Raw genomic sequence first — 24,175 nt, 5'->3', positions numbered from 1 at the left:
TAATTATTATTTAATTATATTTAAATAAAATTTATCTGTATTTATTTATAAGTGCTCCATTTTTTTTGTTTTATTTAATGATGAGGTGCCATGTTATTATGGTTAATTGATGAATCATTTGAGAAAGAAATTGGTTGGACTTTGTATTTTAGTGATGTGTAAGAACTAAGTTTTATAGATGTTGGTTGATTGAAACGTTGCATGATTAATTTTAGGGTCATGGACTAAATTGTATAAATTAGACTAAATCAAATAAACTTTAAAACCTAGAATTGACGACTCTAACGAACATTTAGATAGGTGAGACCGGGAGGAGATCCTATTGTGAACTAATTTGATTGTCCCAATTTAGTTTAGTGAGGTCGAGAGATAAATTGGACTAAATCGTATAATTGGGTAAAATGGTGACCGAGAGGTAAAATTGGATTAATTAGGAATTTGATCAATTTAGATTCCTAATACAAGAATTAATTAGCAATATGGATATCAATCGACTGCTCTATTTTATTGATTTAATACTTTTGTACTTATGACTTTTGTTCAATTTAGTCCTTCTAGGTATAGTTTAGTTTAATTAACCTTGAATCATGGATTGTTGTAATATAGCACTTATTCATTAGCTAGGTAGACTTCTTAATTGCATGCTTGATCATTGTCCATTCATCTTATCACCTGATCTCTCTTGTGTTCGATCCTTGGAACGCTCTGAGTGTTCTAGTATAACACTTGCAAATATTACAATTGACTTGTAACACTTGTAGTATAAGCCGCTTTTCATTTCTCGATATTGTTTGCTAATTCTCTACTTCGTGTACATAATTTGTGGTACGATTTGCATGGCTTTGAAAAAAATTTTAAATTGACAAAAACAATCTTTATTATTTATTATATTACTAAATTTACATTTGAATAATTTTTATTTTCATTATTAAATTTTGAATATTGAAAAATATTTCATTGTATTTAGGCTTAAGGGTCAAAAAAGTCTTTAATAAAAAGTTAAAAAAGTCAAATAAGCTCTTAAAAAATACACCCAATTGAGCTCTCTGTGAAGAACAAATCAACTAGGCTCTTCCACTAATGAAAATTGTTATTGACTGATTTGACTGTTAATGGATACTAATTACATGGTTGACGAAATGAATGAGAAGCTGACATGAGGCATCTCACATGGATAAGTATGCTAACATGGCATGCCAGGTCTAGAAAGAATTATTTATATTTTTTGAAATTTTTAATAATTTATTATTATTTTAATAATTTATATTTTTTAATAACTTTTATAATTTTGAAAATAATTATGATTTTTAAATAATATTTTAGGATTTTTAATAGATAGCCCAAAATGAATTTGGACACATAGATGTCCAAATTTAAATGCACTTGGACGTCCATTTGTCCAAATTCATTTTTTGATGTACATTTTAGAAAATTTTTTTAATTTTTAGGATTTTTCAATTTTATAAATATATATTATCATGGGATGTCACGTATGGCATGCCATATGGTTTTCATTACTTCCATCAATCACATTAGCATCTACTAACAGTCAAATCGATCAATAATTATTTTTGTTAATGAAAGTGCCTAATTATTTTTCTTTTATCATGAATAGCTCAATTGGGTGTATTTTTTAATTGATTTTTCTATTTTTTTAATTAAAGGCATTCTTTTTACCAATTAGCTCATGTAAATTTGATTTTTCATTAATGGGAAGTTTAACAAATTCGATTGGAGGGTTATTGTTTTAAGCTTAATTTGATCATATTATTAAATTATTAAACTAATATATTATATTATTATAGATTTTATATAATCATCAAATTTAAATTTTGTAAATTTGAATAATTATTAGCATTTAATATTTATTATACACATGCAATGACATTGTATCTAAAATTATTTTATATTTATAATTAAAGTTTTTAAAATTTATTTTAATTTACAAATTAATTTTTATTATCAATTATAAAATTATAATATAATTATATAATATTTAAAATACATTTTAATAAATTAAATAATTATAAATTTTATTTATATTTTAAATATTATTAATATGATCGTATTAATTATTAATGCTTGTTTAGTTATCGATTTGGATTTTTAAGTTTTTGATCAGATCTATTTTGGTCTCATGCTTAAATTAGTTTTGGATTTGGATTAATTTAGACTCGAGCTTTATCAGACTTGGGTCAGCTCGAACTTTCTTTGACTTGAATTTTTCGAGCTCAAACCATTATGAGCTTAAATTTTTTGGACTCGAATCATTACAAATTCGGATAAAAATGGGCATGCTTCCGGGCTCAGGCTTCTTCTGCTGGTTATAATCTAATTCGGTAAATCCTAATTTTGATACAATTTTTCTGATTAGTTTACTGCATTTGGACTTGCAGGAAATTAAGAAACATATTTAAAGTTTTTAATTTGTGAGATGCTAATCGGATTTTGTAAATAATTTTCTCCATATATACAAGGAAACTATGGTGAGTAAATAAATTAAAAAACATCTGCATAATTGGTATGAAAATAATTTCTTAATACACTTTCCTGCAATAAGTTAGTAAATGACTAAATATAAGGCTGGCAATTAACCTATATAATTACTAACCAAAAAATGAGCCTATATAATTGGACCACACCTACAGGTTAAAGTGCTCGCACAGCACTAACAACCTAAAAAACCAAAGCTAATTAAGCAATGGAGAAGACTACTTTGATTTTTGTTGGTATCATTGCCAGCCTTGTCTCCTTTGCTTCAGCAACACCAGGGATTGCCACCTTCTACACAAATTATGTTCGTGAGTATTGGTTTTTTCTCTTTTTTATTTTCTCCTGAATGAATTGATAATCAAGTTTTGAATTATTATTTATTCAATTACTTTGATTTGAAACAATATCTAAGTATGCTATATATTGTGGTTATTGCTAGCTTCTGCATGCTTTGGAAGCCAGGATCAAGGAAAAATGATTGCCGCGGCTGGTGATGCATTGTGGAATAATGGGGCAGTGTGTGGGAAAATCTTCACTGTGACATGCACGGGACCCCGAAATCCGGTACCACATCCATGCACAGGCAAAAGCGTAACTGTGAAGATCGTTGATCACTGCCCGGGATGCCCATCAACCATTGATCTCTCCCGAGAGGCATTCGCTCTTATTGCTAACCCTGTTGCCGGTATCATTAACATTGACTACAACCAGTATGCATACTTCACTTCCTCATCATCTCCATTGCTTCTTCAGTGATGAAGTTCCTTTGTTTAGTGCAACTACATAAATTTTTGGGTGCTTTTTTTTCTTTGTAGGGTTTGATAAATTTTGGCAGGCAATGCAAAGACCGAAGTTCCGGAGATAGATGCTTAGTGTAATGGAATACTATTTCGTTTCTAATAAATTTCATAGTAGTATGTGACAGAGAGATTTGCAATGAGATTTATGATATTATTTTTAGATGTATCTCTGCAGTAACTATGATGAATTTAAATTTTTTATAATTGGGTAGGGATGCAGATATTTTTACCATTAGGTTAAATAATTGCTGACATAATAAAATATTATAATAGCTGTGAGATTTTAAATAATTTTGGCTTTTAGATTGAGTGAATTTTTCTAACCACATATCTATTTACACATTTTGTTAAAATAACAAATATGTATTTCAATTTTGGTTGTAATTAAGATTCCAAACATTCATTAGAAAGTCCTGAGATAATGTTTTGCAAAACAAAAATAATTCTAATTTTAAAACCGTTCGAGGTTGGGATATATAATAAATTTAAAGAATAATATAAAACAAAGTGACGTATAATAAACAAGAAAATATAGAAATCAAATATACAAGTTACCATAATACTTTCTAAAAACAAGATTTCTTTCTTATTATATCTCATCTAATATTAAGAAACAAAGACTACAACTTTAAACCGCACTCAATCAAGTTTATGACAAACATTTTCAAACAAAATAGTTTTGTTGAGTGTTTTTCTCTATCTTCTTTAGATGGCAAAGTTGTATATTTATATGATATGATTATTGTTTATTTATGTGATATTCTAGGTAGGTTTCGTGTGTGCCAACACGTACCCTACTTTAGACTTAACATGTTTTTATACAATGTGGGTTCACCTCTGTAGTGACATGTGAACCCACATCACACGATCCCATGTGCAACAACACTTAGTGTCATACGAGCTCGATATGCGAGCCCAATGTGCAAGCTCAATATGCGAGCTTAATGTGTGAACCATGTAGAATCCGACTCGTACCTAGTCATGTTGTGGGTCAGTAATAGTATCATAACAATTTGTCCCCCACCTAGTTCAAAGAAGAGTTAAAAAGTGACTTTTCTTGGAACCTGGTTCTATGAGGCAAGAAACAACATAAAGAAAAACTTATTGATTACATTTTATTCTTTAATTTGCAACATAAACTTTGCCACATGTGAAGAAAGAGTACAGCTATTTGCAGCTGATCATGCCCTCATTTTTGGTCATTTGAATCATTAAAGTGCGAAGAAAAACCTTTCTAAAAGGAAGTTATCAGGGCCCTAAAAATAACATTATTCGAATATGAGACTTTGAAGAAAAACCATTGTTGAGGAGAGTGGTTTCAGAGCTAATATTCTTAAAATTTACATCATTCTTTCAATTTTTCTTTCTAGCTTTCCATGTGGTTGCGTTGCCCAGAACATCCCTCTGTGACACCGCGAAGCAATAAGTCTAGTGGAAGCTAAGGTCTACATTTGCACCACGAAGGTGGAAAAAATGAATCGAGCATTGGCTATTCAGGGAATTCAAATACCGAATTTTGCTTACAATTTCTCGATTCCCAAAGGGTCAAATCGCTTAAGCAACAACAACAAGGGTAGCTTTTTCTTCCACTACATGTGATAGAAGTAGGGTTTCATTTACCCTTTCAGCCCTTTTTTTGTTATCTTCTTGATGAGTATAGGATATCTCTTGGGCAGTTATCTAGTTTTTCATCATGGGTCACAATGGCTTCATTGAATGAATCTGGTGCGATAAAGTTCCATTGATCGTCCATTTTCAAATTTTGTATCAAATGAAGGCATACAATCAAGGAGGTGTGGTAGGTTTATTTTATTTCACTCCTCGTGAACACGTGGAAACTATTATTTCGAACTGGTGCTCAAATCTTCATCTAAATTGCTGCAAGTATATATGGGTTAAATACAAGTTAAATAGTGGTTTTTACTTTCCCATGGAATCGTCATGTAACACCCCTAACCCGTCTCCGTCATCAGATCAGGGTTACAGAGTATTATCGTACAAATCAGGACATTTAACTTAAAAACATAAACAATTATCCATTTCAAATGTTTACATTTACTACCCAATTTAATTAAAGCAAAAATATACTTACGGGCCTTAAACTGTACCTACAGGGCCCTAAAAACAACTTGGAAACATCTAGGGATTAATTTGAAACAAAACAAAAAAATTTGGAAAAACTTGAAAACAAGGGTCACATGGTCATATGGTCAGGTTGTGTGACATAGCTCAGACTATATGGACATTCGAAGTCTAGAAACACTACCATGTCCCAGCCCTTGTGTCTATTTGTGTGGGTAATTGAAATAGGGCTACACGACCATGTCGCAAGAAGTGTGCCAAACCGTGTGTGCATTTGATATTAGGTCACACGGTTGTGTCGTAGGCTTTGTGCCAAACTATGTCAAACATGCACCTAAAACAATAATGACACGGTTGTGTGACCCTATTTTGATTACCCACACGGACGGACACACAGGTAGGGACACGGCCGTATGTCCAAACTTCGAATGTCTACATGGTCTAGGCTATGTCATACAGCCTAGCCATATGGCACTGTGACCCTTGTTTTCAAGTTTTTCCAAAATTTTATGTTTTGTTTCAAATTAATCCCTAAATGTTTCCAAGCTATTTTTAGGGCCCTGTAGGCACGGTTAAGACCCGTAAGTATATTTTTTCTTTAATTAAATTGGGCTATTAAATGTTAACATTTGAATTGCATAATTGTTTCTATTTTGAAAATGATATCTTAATTTGTATAGTAACACTCTGCAACCTTAATTCAATGACGGAGACGGGCTAGGGGTGTTACAGGTCAATACCTAGTAAGGATGTGTGTTCAAAGAAGCGAGAAATTATGATAAAGATAGGTTGGGGGCATTATTACAGACTTCGCCAGGGTCGCATGCTAGATCTAAAGGAAGTGCTAACTGCGAGGAATGTATTTCGAAATTGCCTCTTAAACCTAAGCCCCAATGGATGGAGACAAGCTGGTGCCGATAATGGTGCGGACACTATTGGATTACTACGTGCATAGTTCACTTGCCCAAATGAAGCTACTGACGAGTTGGGGCTCATATTATTAGGGAACAGAGATAAGTTTAAAATTTATTTGTATAATTTTTGTAAATTAAAGCCCCATGCATGTTCTTCGAAATCTTTAAGGAACGTAAGAAATGGTGTGAGCCTTCTTATGTTAATTTTTGGTGCTAATGTTACACTTGTTGGTGATGCAGGCACAACTCGTGGTGTTGAAGAAAGTTTAGAGGAATCCACCAGCTTATCGAGAGAGATCAACGCATACATGAATGTGCGATCTTTTATGCAAAAAGTGTTAGGTGGCCCCTCTAGCACTGCTATTAGGGAGGGAAGTACCAATAGTAGAAAGAGGCAAAGAACTACTTTTGGGATTGGTAACATTATACTAAGTAGCAAGGATAAGGGTACTGCAATAAGGGAGCTTGGTCGTAAAAAGAGAAGGGATCGTGATGGACCTTCTGTTGAGGTAATTCCTACTACTACAGTTCCGACCACCATTCCATCTCCCCCTATTTATCCTGTTGCTTCTCCACCCCCACCAAGACTAGCAACTGGCAACGTTTTTGGAGTTATTAATTATGGCCCCTTGGTGGTTCCATGAAGTTCATTGCTTGTGGTGATGAAAGATGGACTGTATTTCCATGGCAAAATCATCTCAATATGTAGAAGTTTTCCTTTAGTCCTAGTGAGGTAAGGAAACAATGAAACAATTGTATGTCTGACGAAGCAAAGAAACACATCTGCCCAACTGAGTCATCCAACGATACAAGTAAACCTTTGTTGCAAGATTTAGAACTCTCTCTGCAAGTGTTCTTAGTTGAGGCTGGTATGGTCAACATGGGGCTCGCTGAGGGCATTAGCAAAGCAGTGATTAAAAAGAGAGAAACTAAGAATGTTCACCAATCCACCATGGGGGCACTGGAGAGAGCTCGCGAGCTACATGCGAACATGGTTAAAGATAATAGAAAATTACTGGAATGGAACAGGAGGTTGTAAGAGTGAATTTCCATTACCGAAAAGGATGTAAAAAAATTGTATGGGGAGATCCTAAGTGAGTGAGCTAAAAAAAATTATTTTGGAAGTTGCCTTAAAAAGCATGGATGAACAACACAAAACTGCTATGGCTAACTTGGTGAAAAGCCATGAGGAAGATTTGGAGAAATATAAAAGGGATACTATGCAAAGCTTCCAAGATGACTTACCTGATTTAAAGTCAAAATTCCTATTACGTGCTCAAGTGGCTGGCGGTCCCTTTGATATTCGCAGAGTCAATTTTGATGCTCCAAGTGAGCTCACTCATGCTCAGCTGGATTTTGACGTCCAGTTCCCTTCTGCAGTAGTATGGGAAGCATTCGTGGAGAAATGGAAAATCAATCTATACTTCGAAGAAGATCTTGCTGAGATTAGCATGGCTCTCACAGTTGGGTGTGAAGGTAATGGGAACGAAGGAGAAAATAAAGAAGAAGGTGAACTAATTACCAATCCTCAGGAAAGCAGTGCTAATTCATAGTTTACCTATTTTTGTTGTACTTTCTCATTTAAAATTGACATGATAAAATCAATGGTTGTTTTAAATGGTGAACTGTGCATTTGAGTTATTAACATAATTGAACTAAAGAGGAAATTTTTTGAAATCAATTAATTACAAAAAAGTTATTCTTGATTTTAAATTAATTGGAGTTAGGTTGTGATCTTATATCATCGGACCTTAACAATATTAGTTGCGATCTTAAATTAGAGAGATGTTCGGGGTTGCAATCTTAAATCAGCTAACACAAATAAAAATTATTCATGATTTTAAATCGAATGAACTTAAGTTGGAATCTTAAATCAGTAAACATTAATAACATCAGTTGCGATTTTAAATCTGCTAACTCAAATAAAAATTGTTCATGATCTTAAATCAAATGAACTTAGTTTTTGATCTTAAATCAACAAACTTTAATAATATCATTTGCAAGCTTAAATCAACGAGCTATTCAGAGTTGCGATCTTAAATTAGCTAACTCAAAGAAAAATTGTTCATGATCTTAAATCGAATGAACATAGGTTGCGATCTTATATCAGCGAACTTTAATAATATCAGTTGCGATCTTAAATCAGTAAGTTGTTCGGAGTTACGATCTTAAATAAACTAACTCAAATAAAAATTGTTCATGATCTTAAATCCAAATAACTTAGGTTGCGATCTTAAATCAGCGAACTGTTCGGAGTTGCGATCTTAAATTAGCTACTCAAATAAAAATTGTTCATGATCTTAAATCCAATGAACTTAGGTTGTGATCTTAAATCAACGAACCTTAATAATATCAAATGTGATCTTAAATAAGTGAATTGTTCAGAGTTGTGATCTTAAATTAGCTAACTCAAATAAAAATTGTTCATGATCTTAAATTGAATGAACTTATGTTGCGATTTTAAATCAGAGAACCTTAATAATATCCGTTGAGATCTTAAATCAATGAGTTCTTTGGAGTTGCAATTTTAAATGAGCTAACTCAAATAAAAATAGTTGATGGTCTTAAATTGAATGAACTTAGGTTGTGATATTAAATCAGCGAACCTTAATAATATCAACTACGACCTTAAATCAACGAGTTGTTTGTAGTGCGATTTTAAATCAGCTAACTCAAATAAAAATTGTTCATGATCTCAAATCGAATGAAATTAGGTTGCGATATTAGATCAGCGAACCTTAATAAAATCAATTGCGATATTAAATCAGCAAGTTCTTCGAGGTTGCGATATTAAATCAACTAACTCAAATGAAAATTGTTCATGATCTTAAATCGAATGAACTTAGGCTGCGATCTTAAATCAACAAATGTTAATAATATCACTTGTGATCTTAAATCAACGAGGTATTCAGAGTTGCTATCTTAAATCAACTAACTCAAATAAAAATTGTTCATGATCTTAAATCGAATGAAATTAGGTTGTGATCTTAAATCAGCAAACCTTAATAATTTTAGCTGTAATATTAAATTAGCGAGTTGTTCGAAGTTATGATATTAAATCAGGTAACTCAAATAAAAATTGTCCGTAACCTTAAATCCAATGAACTTAGGTTGCAATATTAAATAAGTGGACCTTAATAATATCAGTTGCGATCTTAAATAAGCGAGTGGTTCGGAGTTGCAATCTTAAATTAACTAACTCAAATAAAATTTGTTCATGATCTTAAATTGAATGAACTTAGGTTGTGATAATAAATCAACGAACCTAAATAATATCAGTTGTGATCTTAAATCAGCGAGTTGTTCGGAGTTGCGATCTTAAATCAGCTAACTCAAATAAAATTTGTTCTTGATTTTAAAGTGAATTAACTTAGGTTGCGATCTTAAATTAGCATACCTTAATAATATCAGTTGATATCTTAAATCAATGAGTTATTCGGAGTTACAATTTTAAATCAGGTAACACAAATAAAAATTATTAATGATCTTAAATCGAATGAACTTAGGTTGCAATCTTAAATCAGTGAACATTAATAATATCAACTGCAATCTTAAATCAACGAGCTATCCATAGTTGCAATCTTAAATCAGCTAACTAAAATAAAAATTGTTCATGATCTTAAATAAAATGAACTTAGGTTGAGATCTTAAATAAGCGAAGCTTAATAATATCTTCTACGATCTTAAATCAATGAGCTGTTCAGAGTTGCAATATGAAATCAACTAACTCAAATGAAAATTGTTAATGATCTTAAATCGAATGAACTTAGGTTATGATCTTAAATCAGCGAACTTTAATAATATCAGCTACGATTTTAAATCAACGAGTTGTTTTGAGCTACGATATTAAATCAAGTAACTCAAATGAAAATTGTTCATGATCTTAAATCCAATGAATTTAAGTTGCGATCTTAAATAAGCAAGCTTTTCAGAGTTGCGATCTTAAATTAGCTAACTCAAATAAAAATTGTTCATGATCTTATATCGAACTTAGGTTGTGATCTTAAATCAGCGAACCTTAATAATATCAACTATGATATTAAAAAAGTGAGCTGTTCGGAGTTGCGATCATAAATTAGCTAACTCAAATAAAATTTTTCATGATCTTAAATTGAATGAACTTAGGTTGTGATCTTAAATCAGTGAACCTTAATGATATCAGTTGAGATATTAAATCAATGAGTTCTTCGGAGTTGCGATCTTAAATTAGCTAACTCAAATAAAAATTGTTGATGGTCTTAAATTGAATGAACTTAGGTTGTGATATTAAATCAGCGAACCTTAATAATATCATCTGCGACCTTAAATCAACGAGTTGTTTGTAGTGCGACCTTAAATCAGCTAACTCAAATAAAAATTGTTCATGATCTTAATTCAAATGAAATTAGGTTGCGATCATAAATCAAATGATAGTCATATGTTGCTACAAAACTACAACTCACACTGTAACACCTATAACCCGTATTCGTCACTAGAGTAGGGTTATGAAGTATTACCGAATGATTCGGAACCTTTTATAAAAAATAACATTCAATTATCAATTAAATTCCATAAATACATATAATATTCATAATGAAATAAAACATCCAATTGCGGGCCTTAAATCAAGCTTTCGAAGTCTTAAAAGTAAGTTACAACATTCAGGGACCAAATCGAAACAAATTAGAACATTCAGGGAAAATAAAAAAAAATTCAGAGCAAGGGTCACATGGCCATGTGATAGGATCCAGACCATGTGATGCTGCGCACAGCCATGTCACTACTCGTGTGCTAGGTTGTGTATCTTTCGAAATGACGCTACACGGCCGTGTCACTGGTCGTGTGCTAGTCTGTGTAACAATTGATGTTGGGTCACACGGCCGTATTCCAGGTCGTGTGTTATCCCCGTGTGAAAACTGCATCTATACACGCTCAGGGCACACACTCGTGTGGGTTGTCCGTGTGTGACAGCCCATGTCCCAGACTGTGTGTGCCCATAGTTGACCCAAATCGTGCTTATTTTTCACCCATTTGCTTAGGTACCTAAACACATTCAAATACACAACTTTATAAGCCAACAACCACCTTTCAAAATACTCGAACTTGTCAAAGAAATCAACCTATGTACCTAATCAATGTGCCATCTTGACACCGCAATACATTTCATGACATTTCGTATTCAAAGTTGCATATACAAGACACAATTTACACATCATAATCATCTATTTAATTTCATGTCACAGTTCAACTTAATGAAAAAAACTTTCATTATTGACCAACAAGCTCACTTAGGTAAAACATGCATATTTTCGTTTGTTGTTCAAACACACATCACAAGCTCAAGTATAGCTTGCTCAAAACTAGGAACTAATATCACCTATACAAAAAGGGTCCTATTACATGCCATATGTACCAAACCAAATTCAAAGTCTACCAAGGATTCCAGATAGTGTGATTTCTTATGTTGATTCGATCTTCCGAGCCCACAGAACGTAATTTACAAAAATGAACCAAATACAGGTAAGCTTTAATAAAGCTTAGTAAGTTCGTTTAATTAATCGGTATACTTTTCAACTAAACATAATAATCAACTTGTAACTAAACAATGAAATTCCTGTAAATCACAACTTTCGTCAGAGAAGTGATAATCAGTACAGTATTTAAGTATTTATTTTCGAATCATCAGTACAATGAGATTTTATTCAGTATAATCAGTAGATAATGCTTGTTTGAGAAACTTTCAGTAGAATCAGTGGGTATGGTAAATAATTGGAGCTATATAAAGATCCTAGAATATGATCGTCTGGTCAAATACAATGTCGTTAAACAAAAGGCTCTTATGCCGTATAGATGTTTGGACGGAGATAAATTGAGTACTAAATTTTATTAAAGCAATTGCAAAGCTTAAATACATAAATGAGCAACAGACTGTTGCTTCTTTGATGACTAACTGATAGATTCTGTCCGAGATACAGTAAATACCCAAAGGTGGAGGCTCTGTCATCGGGATGCCCTGCCCAATCAGCAGCGACATACAAGTGAAGACTCATGTCATTGTTATGCTAAATCCAAAGCCCATATTGTGCAGTTTGTCTGAGGTACCGAAGCATACATTTGACAGCCTTCCAATGTTCCTTCGTAGGTCGATGCATGAACTGTGATAGTTTATTCGCAGTAAAAGATATATCAGGTCTAGTGAAGGATAAATATTGTAATTTACCAATGACCTGACGGCTGACGATATTGCGTGGCATCAATAGGAGGTGAACCATAGTAATACATAGTGGATGAGAGGTGATCATTGGTGTCTGGATTTCGTTTCAGCTTCGCTTTTTAAGTTCAGTCAAGATATCAAGAATATATTTGGTCTAAGATAGCAACAAACCATTAGATGTCGTACAAACCTATACTCCAAGAAATTAGTGAAGATTACCCAAATCTTTCAAAGAAAAATAAGAGGCCAAGGAAGATATAACCTGACAAATAAGAGATTCATGACTACCTGTTATTAAAATATCATTAACGTCCACGAGGATGTACACCGTTGCTGCCATGTTAAAAAATGAACAATGAGTTGTTGGATTCAGATTAGATAAACCCCATTTGTTGAATATAACTTTTAAGAGCATTATACCATGCTCGTGAAGCCTATTTCAGACTATAAATTGCCTTTAAGTTCTTTACACAACAGACATAATATGGGTAATATGGATGGACAATGATTGGTTGTTGGCGTGTAAAAACTAGCTCGCGCAAATGTCCTTATAGAAATGCATTGTTAACATCAAATTGATGAATTCTACAATGTTTTTTTTCAGCTATGCTGAGCACAACTCCTACAGTAACTAGTTTTATCACTGGACTAAAAGTATCATGAAAATCCACCGTGGGTTGTGTGGCCCTTATGCAACAAGACAGGCCTTATAATGGTCAATTGATCCATTGACTTTCCATTTAATTTTGTAAAGGCATTTGCAATTGACAATATTAGTTTAAGAATCATTAGGTACCAATTTCCATGTTTTGTTTTTAAGCAGGGCTTCAATTTCTAATCTCGTAGCTTCCCTCCATTCTATAGTTTTATTGGCTTGGTCGAAGGTTGTCGAGGGTGGGAATAAGATAGGTGTGAAAATTAAACAGTTTTTTTGGGGTTTGTAAATGTTATTCTGAGTGCGGGTAACTATTTTAGATTTAGGTATAGGCTCATTGCTAAGAAGAGATGGTTTTAGGTTTGGGTTTCTTGCGGTGACAAGAGGCTGTGGATGATCTATGGTTGATGTCACACTCGGTTACTATTAAAGCCCGAAATTATAAAGGATTGGGAATTAGTTGAAAAAGATAGCAAGTCCGACAGGCCCTACTGAGTAATTTAGAAACTTTGGTGGCTGAAAATTAAATAATTAAGTTTCAATTTTGGTTCAGTTAGATTGGAACCGGTTGGTTCCTTAGTAGAAGACAAAATAATTAGTGGTAGAGGATTATTTGAGGCTTTAATAACTGTGGGCAGAGAGTTATATATATATGTGTGTGTGTGTGAGAGGAGGATTATTCTAGGGGCAGAATTCCCCTCATTTTCTCTTTTGCATCATCTTTTATAGATGCTTTGAAGAAGAGAAAGTTGAGGAAAGCTCTGCATGAGGCAGAGGTCGTGAGGTTTGAGACTGAGAAGTAGAGAATCCGGTGAATTGGTAAGCCTTTTTATTCTTCTGTGTTTGTAGATTTGAGGAAGAGAAGTGAGGATTTCTTAAATCTTTGAAAAAGCTTTTGCTTGAAACCTTATAGGCAATATTGTTAAGGACAACCATGAACCCCAAAAATATTTGTCTCTATGGATAGTAAAACGAATATAAAAGATACATTGATTCAACCTCAAAAAATGAAGGACCCATATGATAACTTGTGAGCCAACTTATATCTAACACGATTAAGAAAACCAAGTTAATATGGATATTTAAAATGATTAATTTGTATGTTTGCTTGTTGGTTAAAAGTGTCGACCCACGCATTCACTTGAACATCGATTTAAATTTAGATCCAATCTACTCTAAAAAAACGGTTATGATAAATTTTGTACTATATACTAAATATTTTCTTAAATTTAATTTTATTATTATATTAATATTAATATTAATATTAATAATTTATTAGAAAAATTAAATAAATAATTACTTAATTAAAAATTTTAAACCGAGCAAATGTGGGATGATAATTCTAGTATCTCATTAAAATGATGTCACCAATAAATCCAACATTAAATTAGTTGAAAAATATTTAACTTTTAAAATGATAAATATTATTGTAATGTTGTTGGTTTTTATTTTAAATTTTTACATAAAATTTATAAAGAATTTAACTCAAAATAAATTCATAAATTGTGATACTTAAATTTAAGAAGTCATATAGTCAAGAACTCCATTTTACCATTTTAATCATGCTTTTTATAAAAATTGTTGTTCACGTGTTTCATAATTTAATATAATAATTATTTTCTTGAAATAAAATCGTTTTTCTTTTCCTTTTTCCCTTTTATAGGGAAATACGTGTAAGCACTACTATCGTAAATACATTACTAAAAATTTATTTATATTTATTATAAAAAAAACCCTTATTGATAGTGGTTGAGTTAGAAAATTAAGAATGTGGAGTAAAAATTTGAAATATTAACATCTTTTAAAAAAGTCTTATAAATTTTAATATTTGAAAATCAATGTAGAATATAGTTAAATACAATACTATTATTAAAATAATAGTTAAAAGAAAATGTACACAAAAAATTTTATAACTCTATTTTTTATACTTGTATATAATGCTTTTTCATGTTGAATTATTATTTTCGTTAAGAACGCTATTAAAAATAAGAATAAATAATTTTAAAAATCAAGATTTGCTATTATCAAACAATACAATTATATGTAGTTTTACTTTTATTAACATACTAAACAATTTTATAAAATAAATTTAATATTTATAAAATTCTATACTAATTAAAAGATCAGTATTTAACTTTTCCGTAATTTTCTTTTCATTTATCATATAACACTTAATAAATATAATTACAATGACAAATTAGGGCAATTTACCAGAAAAAGCTTTTTTTTTCAAAATTTACCGAAATGGGCCGATTTTTTGATTATTTACCGGAATGGTCCATTTTCCGAGAAATCGCGCCTATGTCAGCGCGATGTCAGGGCAAATGGTAGAAAAAGGTGCGATTTCCTTCCACGCCGCCAGTCGCTACCGACGTGGACGCGATTCCTCTGCCATGTCCCGACATCGCTACCGAGTGGGCGCGATTTGACGTTGATTTCACGTTTGGGTTTTCGGCTTTTAGGGTTTAGGGTGCGGCTTTTAGGGTTTAGAGGTCCGAAAAAATTATTTCGAGTTGACGTCTCGGTAAAATAGTATAAAATCGCTTCTACCGGGATGCTATTTGAGAAGAATTGAAATCGCTACTCGTGGGCGCGATTTTGCTCTGATGAGGTCATGTAAGAAATAAATTTTTTTTCTGATTTTTCTGAGCAAATAGTATAAAATCGTTTCTACGAGGATGCTTTTTGAGAAGAAATTGTGAAATCGCACCCTCGTGGACGCGATTTTGCTACAGTAGGTCATGTAAGAAATAAATTTTTTTGATGTTTCTGAACAAATAGTATAAAATTGTTTCTACAAGGATGCTATTTGAGAAGAAATTGTGAAATCGCACCCTCGTGGACGCGATTTTGCTACAGTAGCAAGTTTGCGCTGATGCTATAAATTAGGCAGAAAATGTTGTTAGAATTCATAAGTCATAGCAGAAACAATTTAGAGAGGCTAAGAAAGTTAGAGTTTCAAAATGAGTGAACGTATTAGTGCTGTTATTTACTACAATGGTGAGGTTTGCCACACCGAGAATGGTGTTGTCTTTTTGTTGGAGAATACGGTGCGACTGTCATTTAACCAGAACATAGATTTGACAGAACTTCGTAAAAGAATTAGGCGTAAAATCTTCGGAACGACGCCAATGAAAGTTCTGTCAATCACGTATCGATTTTGTTCTTGTGTTGATTCGGTGACATATGACTCGTTTGACATAAAAGGTGCTCGTAGCTTGGAGGCAATGGTGCAGACTCATCTTGCTAGTGGAGCAACTTATATTGAGTTATATGTACAATTTACGTCGCCAACTGATGTACTTCCGTCCGGTGTTCGAGATGTATACACGACCCTGGCTGACACTTTGTTAGCGGTAATCAGGTTACAAAATACGGAACAACCCATGTTCGGTAGAGGTGTCGAATGCACATCCCCCGCAAGACACTCTGTTGGTGGATGGGACATGTACGTCGGTGGCTCGACGTTTGATGCTGGAAATACGTATATGGGTGGTTCACTCGACTTTTATTGTATAAATCTACATAATAATTCAAAAATGTAATATAAAATTTACCTCGTTACAAGTGGGAATGTATATGGGTGGTTCACTCGAGGACATAGAAATGGAAAGCGAAACCGTGCCCATGATTGCAGTAGTGAAAGGCAACCTCCGATGTTTGCTCTCCTCGGTTGCGTCACCCCGCACATCTCCCGATATAATGTTGCCAAGATGGCGGACCCCCAACTAAATTCAATGACTCCTCTAAAATCAACGAGTTTTAGCAGCCACCTTAGATGTACACGGCTCCGTGACGTGTCCGGCATCAGATAAGCTCCAATTATTTGAAGAGTGTACGATCGAGCATATCGAATTCTTTGGATTTCGGTTGAATTTACATTCGGTTCGGGGAAGGTGGCACGTAACCAGCCCATCTCGACCTTACCTCCATCCATTTTTCCGGAATAGCGCCCAAAAGCTCGTAGCACACCGCCTCCCATTTGCTAGATTGGGCAGACCCGGTGACTGGGTGCCCTTCCACCGGCAATCCCAAATGCATGCTGACATCTTCTAGAGTGATAGTGCACTCTCCACATGGAAGATGAAATGTGTGCCTCTCGGGTCTCCACCTCTCAATCAACGCACTAATCTGTTTCGGGTCCAACTTGAATCCCCGGCCTACCGTCGCCACGTGCCAAAAACCCGCTTCCCGCAGGTAGTTATCTACTAACGGTGATGGAGGAGCATGCATATTCCGGATATGGCATTCCAATACCCGATCTTCAGACTTTTATAACAAACAATAAATTAATAATTATCTAAAAATACATAAATAAAAAATCTTAAATAATAATTACAAATTAAATTTAATACTTACCATTTTCATTTGCTCCACCGATATGTGATTGCTATCAAGATGAGTCAATCATCCGGCCATTGATGAAAATATAACAAAATTTAAAATTATTTTAAAAAAATATAAAAAAATTATAATTATTTTAAAAAATGGATTTGAGAGAATTTTGGAAGGAAATTAAAATTAAATATGAGTTTGAGAGAATTTTGGAAGGAAATTGAGAGAAGTTTGGAAGAAAATTGAGAGGATTAGAGAGGAAAAATTAGATAGGATTTGTTTGTGAAAAAAAGTAAAGGGGTGGGGGGATATTTATATATTTTTTTTGACCGTTGGGGGTACTGTTCACGCACGGAGAAGGTCGCGTCCATGTCAGCGCGACCTGCTGACGTGGACGCGACCTTCTGCCATTTACCCTGACATCGCGCTGACATGGGCGCGATTTCCCGGAAAATGGTCCATTCCGGTAAATAATAAAAAAATCGACCCATTTCGGTAAATTTTGAAAAAAAAAGGGTTTTTTCTAGTAAATTGCCCGACAAATTATATGAAATATGAGATAAATTAGACACAACACAAAAATAAATTTGATATTTACAAACTTTTCATGAAGCTAACATATAATTAGTATTTTTTCATAAAAATAAAAAACCACTTAAGCGCTTTTTGGTGTCATGAAAATGTAATATGTGAAATGAAAATGAACAAAATATATAATTCACACTAGCAACAACAATTTCTAAATACAAATGTTAAAATTCTAATAAATATTTAAGAAATTCAAGATTATAATTGCAATCAATTCTAATTTCTTCAAGGATTTGTATTAATCAACCTCTAAATGTTATCACCCAATCAAGATCTTACAATTTCATACAAAATCAATATTTCAAAATCACTTGATTAATAAAAATAGAATATTGCATAAAAATCTTAATCCGTCACAAGAAATGTCGCAATCTTAAATCTCTAGAGATTACTCAATAAATCTTGAAAAGAAAAAGAGTTGTTACCAAATCGGAAACACACTTGAAAGTATTGAAAATAGATCACATATATTGTAAAATTTTTGGAGAGTGAATTGAAAAATGAGAGAAATTTAATAGAAAAGTGATAAAAGTTAAAAGAAAAACATTATGAATTTTTAGGTTTTAGTTTGAGGAGAGAAATTTATTTATTTTCATATAAATTAATCTATTTTATTAAGTAATGGTTTTAAAAATATTTTTGGATTAAATTTATCAATTTTATAAATTTAAAAGTTTTAAAGCAATTTAAAAAAAAGTGAAGTCCAGTACCCATAATCAATAAAGTGGCTCCACCACTGTTTACTGAGTCGGTGTCATAGATTGATCAGATTTAAAAAAAAAAAAGTTTAATATACATTTTCTTTCAAATGATAACTAATATTATTACTACGGTATTTTTATTTTTTCATATTTTTATATAATATTTAAATAAATCAATTGGAAAAACTATGTATCTAAATATTGAACTAAATCATAAGTGTTTAATAGGATTTATATATAATTTTTTACCGCTTCATCTATAATTATTATTGTTGAATAAAATTTAAAAGAGTTTTCTGTTTTACATAAAATATTTTTTCACTTACATCATAAGTGAGATATTAACTATTATATTATTGATTATATAATGATAATTACTTTTGAATTCATGCATGCAATACATAGTAAAAGAAAATAAGCCTATACCATGGTTGCTAGATGGAACTGAACCAGTTGATTGAATCTATTAAATTGAAAATTGGATCGATAGATTTAGCGATTTTATTAGTGTCATATAATATAATTGAAGCAAGAATAAACTATTTAAATTATTGGAACATTTTAAAATGTAAAATGTTCGATAGTTATAATTAAAAGATACCTGTAATTCAAAAGTTACCTCACTTGTTTATTAATCAAGAATTGTCACTATTTATAATGATGAGTTACATATTTTATTACTAAAAGTTATGTTATTTGATTATTAACAAAAAAAAGATTATTTAAGTAATATGTAATGAAAAATTTTGTTCATTTTAATAGATGTGACTATTCAAATAAGATCTATTGAATAGTTATATCTCTTATCAAGAATAGGAGTGAAATTTCATTTGTTGCTCGAAAAATAGTTTATGGAAAACGTTTTGTTACATAGCAAAATCTTCTTCGCTATTCTTTGACTATCGAATATTAAAAGAGTAAGCTCTTATAAAAATTAAACACATAATAAAAACTGTAACTATCCAACGGAAAAAGTTAACTTTTCTCTACGGAAACCAAAATAAAAATTTTAGTTATAAAATTGAATTATAATAAATAAGGAAGTTATTATTATAATTTCACAAGTCTATAAATTGAGTATTGATGAAAAATAGAATTGATTTAAACCTAAATATGAACGTCGTGTGTTTTCGGTTATAAAGAAAAATCACTAGAGTTTTATTAGAACAGAAAAAGAAGAAAATATAACATTTGATCATAGAAAACAAGAGTTCTACCAGAACTTTATGTAGTGGGCAACACATACTTTGTTCCCACACCCAATGTGCCGCCCCCCTTATTGTATATATCAGACATAATTATATATATGTGCACATCAATTGTAATTTCAATTAAAACAAGCTTATATAATTATTTAATCTAATAACTAATTCTCTACTAAAACAATCTCATATAATTATTTAACACAATAATTAATTCTCTATTATTCCATTAAACTCATAATAATTTTACCATATTAAAATTCATATTCAATAAAATTATTATAACTAGTTAAATCAATTTTCACTTTAAATTTTATTATTTAATTACATTCAATTCAATTCAATTTTAATTTATTTATTAAAAACCCTAAAAAGCCAATTATTATTAATAGTATTAATTTTTTACTCGTAGCTTTAAGAATACTCCAGTTTGACACTGGAGCTAAAGGCCTTTTCTAAAGAGGTAAAACGTCCTCTAAAGAGTACCAGTTTGCCTTCTCTCCACTCCAACTCTTTTTTTTTAAATCAATTTTTTATTTTATTTATCGTTAAATCTTCTTATTAAGCTTTTAATTAAACCCATCTATAACGTTTAAACCTAAGGCGAAAAAGCAAGTTTTGGTCAGACAACTGCACGTATTCTTTCTATCATACAATCGCATGTACATTAACCTAACCCAACTTGACGTCCAAGCAACAATGATCCAAAATTTATCATTTATTAATATTTTGCCACTTAAAAAAGAATTACTGAAATCAAACAAATCCCATTCTCTTCTTTCTTTTATACGCTTCGGTCTCACTTCAACTCTTTCTCCCTGTTTTCAAATAATATATAGCACACAGAAGCAACCAGCTATATATATAATCATAAGCAGAATTTTTGTTTTCTTTTTCTTAAAAAAAAAGAATAAAAAACTTGGTAGAATTAAATTCCATAGCCAAACACCAAGAAAGAAAAAAGTGGGTATCTGTAAACGTGTTCTAGAAGAGACAAGTTTTGCTTTAATTATTTATTTATGTTGCTTTATTTATTTTTTCTGTTTTTTTTTCGTCAATCTTGTTAGAATTTTGTGTATTACGTGTTTGAAGACGTGGGGGAAGAAGCGAAAATCAGCTTTGTAATGGGAATCATATCAGAAGAACAGTAGAGATGACATGGTGCAATAACACGGTCGATGGTAGAGCTCTTCATATAGCTACTAAAGAACCCACCGTTACCGTCGCCACCTCCGCCGCGGCCGCCTCAACCATTAGTTGCCCTTCATGTGGCCATAACATACCCTACCAAGATCAGGTCGGTACCAAATCCTAACTTAATCTGTAAGTAGATCCTTTTTCACATTCACAACTTTTATGTACTAATATTTATCTAGTTTATTTTATGTGGTTTTCAGGCGGGGATTCATGACTTGCCTGGTTTACCAGCGGGAGTGAAATTCGATCCCACTGACCAGGAAATTCTAGAGCATTTAGAAGCCAAGGTAATATTGGACAAGTGCAACCTTCATCCTTTGATTGATGAGTTTATTCCAACGCTTGAAGGCGAGAATGGAATTTGCTATACTCATCCAGAGAGGCTTCCAGGTACTTCTTCCATGCTGCAGATTATTTTAGGGGTTCGTTCTTAAAGCTATAATAATGTTAGTTTTATCTGTGTTGGTAGACGAATTTTAGATGAAAATATAAAAACTTACTGCAAATTTGTTCAGAACACAATGAAAGTATGTTGTAAGGAAAGTGCCAAGGATTGCTGGTTGTGTCGTGTTTCTTAGGTGGCCTAATTACGTGAGAACCTTTGATTCTACTCAAAACCACGTATTTTTTTCTTAATTAAATCCATCCCAATTACTTCATCATGTTCTAAAAAGCAATGAGTGGTCAATGATCAAATCAAAATAAGTAATATATTCACGTAATTAGTTTCAGGCATAGGAAGGAGTAAAAATACTTTTTCTTTTTTTTCTTTATGAATTAACATTTTGAACGGTGCAGGTGTAAGCAAAGATGGGCAAATTCGACACTTCTTTCATCGACCATCCAAGGCGTACACTACGGGGACTAGGAAGAGAAGAAAAGTGCACACCGGTGATGAAGATGGAAGCGAAACAAGGTGGCATAAAACAGGCAAAACCAGACCAGTTTTGGTGGGTGGGACAGTGAAAGGATACAAAAAAATATTAGTACTGTACACTAACTATGGCAGGCAAAAGAAACCTGAGAAGACAAACTGGGTAATGCATCAATATCACCTTGGTAACAATGAAGATGAGAAAGATGGAGAGTTAGTGGTTTCTAAAGTGTTTTACCAAACTCAACCTAGGCAATGCGGTACAAGTAGTAGTATTAAGGAAACCCTTAATAGAAAGTCGAAAAATATTATTCAAACTCCTAATTCAAGCAGTGGGGGCGTTGTTGAGTATTACAATCAACCTTTTGTTTCATTTGATCATGGTCATGGAAGCCATCATTATAGAGAAAACCCACCTCAGATCATCCCTAATTTTGGTGTTCAAGGTGATGAATCTTCGTTTTATCGATTAGCCTCTGATACAAGGAAAGGGAAAGGGCGATCACTTTGAAAGAAAAAAAAGGGAATTAATGGGAGAGATTTGAGACAATGACTCGGTTGGTTGCTGATGTTCTGTAATAGTCAAAATAACGTATCAGACTGTGATTTTGGTGAACAATTGAAGGAGGGGACGAAAGAGTGTCAGATATGCTTTGGAAGATTTGCACATCACCATTGATGCACTTGAGCAAAGGTTTTAAAACAAGGGAGCCGCTGTCGTATATATGCTGTTTTTTTACCATTATTATATATATATACATATAAGGTTTGATTACATTTATAGCTTAATTGTACAAAGATACATGAATCGTATGAACTTTCTGCCAAAAACCTAATAGATTTATTTAGTTTTATCACCTATGAATTGCAAAAATCAAATTTGTGGTCATTTATTTAGGTTTTTTCTTATTCCTTTTCTGGATGAATATATATTATTGTTATTTCGGTAACTTTTGGGTTCTTCATATGTTCCAACTTATTCAAATGCAAAGTAATATCAAACGCATAGAAGTGGTCATTGGTAACCACTAATGAGTCGCCGACGCGGTTATCAATGGCAAAGTTTCAAACTCAGCATTCAGCAGCCACAATTAGGATTTTTCTTTAGTTTCATTTGCCATGCGTTTGATTTTAGTTTGGTTAATTAATCTTCTTAATTTGGATTATTTGTTTCTGTGTACATATCAGCTATATTTCGATTCTTAATTTTGTTTGTAATTATTTAATATGCATTTATATTTATAAATTTAAAAGATAAAATTATTGGTGGTAATAGAAAAAATACATCTATTTGAAAAGATGGTTTTCATAGACAATGTATATTTAAGGGATTCTACTGCGAGTTCTAAAAGTATATTAAATTTCTTAGATTTAACAGAAATTCTAATTTATACTAATACTTAAATTCTTTTACAAAAAGGTTAAATTTTTGATAAATTTGACTCAAAATTAGAGATGAAATAATAATGTTAGGTTGAAGTAATTGCTGGTAAGTAGGCCACACTAGTGTATAAGCAATAATTTCATTGAGTAGTAGAGACTTACAATTTGATTAAAAGTTTTAAGTAAATCATTACCTTCATCTGATTTTAGTATTCACGTAGTCTGTTAACAAGATTTAAATAATTCATCCAAATAAAAATTTGTAACTGAGAATGTATATTGGTCTGGGCATGATAAAAGAAGAATATTTTAAGCTTGTGTGATTTGTATGATGGTCCAAAAGAGAGAATGAAAATGTTGTATGAATACGATAGTTCCTTTACGCTAGAAAGTTCTAGAACACTGACATAAGGATCATCTAATTGCATATCTCAATATAGATAATTGGAGAATGGGATCCTTTTTTTGGAGAGAGAAAAATATGGAAAAGTGTTGTCATTAGCAACTGCTATTATATCCTAACGCGCATTCAACAGTTGGAATATTCAGCAAACTTGTCACAGAAGGAAGGGTGTTGAGATTTTGGTCATAATTCCAACTCTTGGTCAAAAAAACAAAAGAAGAAAATAAATTATAAAATAAAAGTTCAGGCATGGGAAACCATTTTGCTAAGTACTTCTCTTCGAATTATTGCAATTTTTTCTTAAGAAAGAAAACTTCAAAGAAATTATGAAATTAATTGTTGATTTTTACTTATT

At 32.2% G+C, this 24,175-nt stretch overlaps 2 protein-coding genes across 3 annotated transcripts; both read left to right on the top strand.

The window, feature by feature from the left end:
* The first annotated feature begins 2,701 nt into the window (after positions 1-2,701).
* On the top strand, positions 2,702-3,249 carry LOC105772370 (putative EG45-like domain containing protein 1). Its single transcript, XM_012593648.2, has 2 exons — positions 2,702-2,801; positions 2,933-3,249. Exons 1-2 carry the CDS (start codon positions 2,702-2,704, stop codon positions 3,247-3,249), a joined length of 417 nt encoding a protein of 138 aa, XP_012449102.2.
* Positions 3,250-20,741: 17,492 nt separating this feature from the next.
* LOC105774591 (NAC domain-containing protein 73) lies at positions 20,742-22,891 on the top strand. 2 transcript variants are annotated; one of them, XM_012597131.2, is made up of 4 exons: positions 20,742-20,926; positions 21,031-21,260; positions 21,361-21,550; positions 21,959-22,891. In XM_012597131.2, exons 2-4 carry the CDS (start codon positions 21,117-21,119, stop codon positions 22,543-22,545), a joined length of 921 nt encoding a protein of 306 aa, XP_012452585.1. In that variant the 5' UTR covers positions 20,742-20,926; positions 21,031-21,116; the 3' UTR covers positions 22,546-22,891. The 2 variants fall into 2 exon arrangements, with proteins under 2 accessions (XP_012452585.1, XP_012452586.1); XM_012597132.2 differs by having other exon boundaries at positions 20,742-21,260.
* Positions 22,892-24,175: the final 1,284 nt, after the last annotated feature.

Source organism: Gossypium raimondii, chromosome 6, assembly GCF_025698545.1.
Source record: "Gossypium raimondii isolate GPD5lz chromosome 6, ASM2569854v1, whole genome shotgun sequence".
NCBI lineage: Eukaryota > Viridiplantae > Streptophyta > Magnoliopsida > Malvales > Malvaceae > Gossypium > Gossypium raimondii.
The sequence above is the reverse complement of the archived record's forward strand: the minus strand, read 5'-3'. Positions and strand labels throughout refer to the sequence as shown.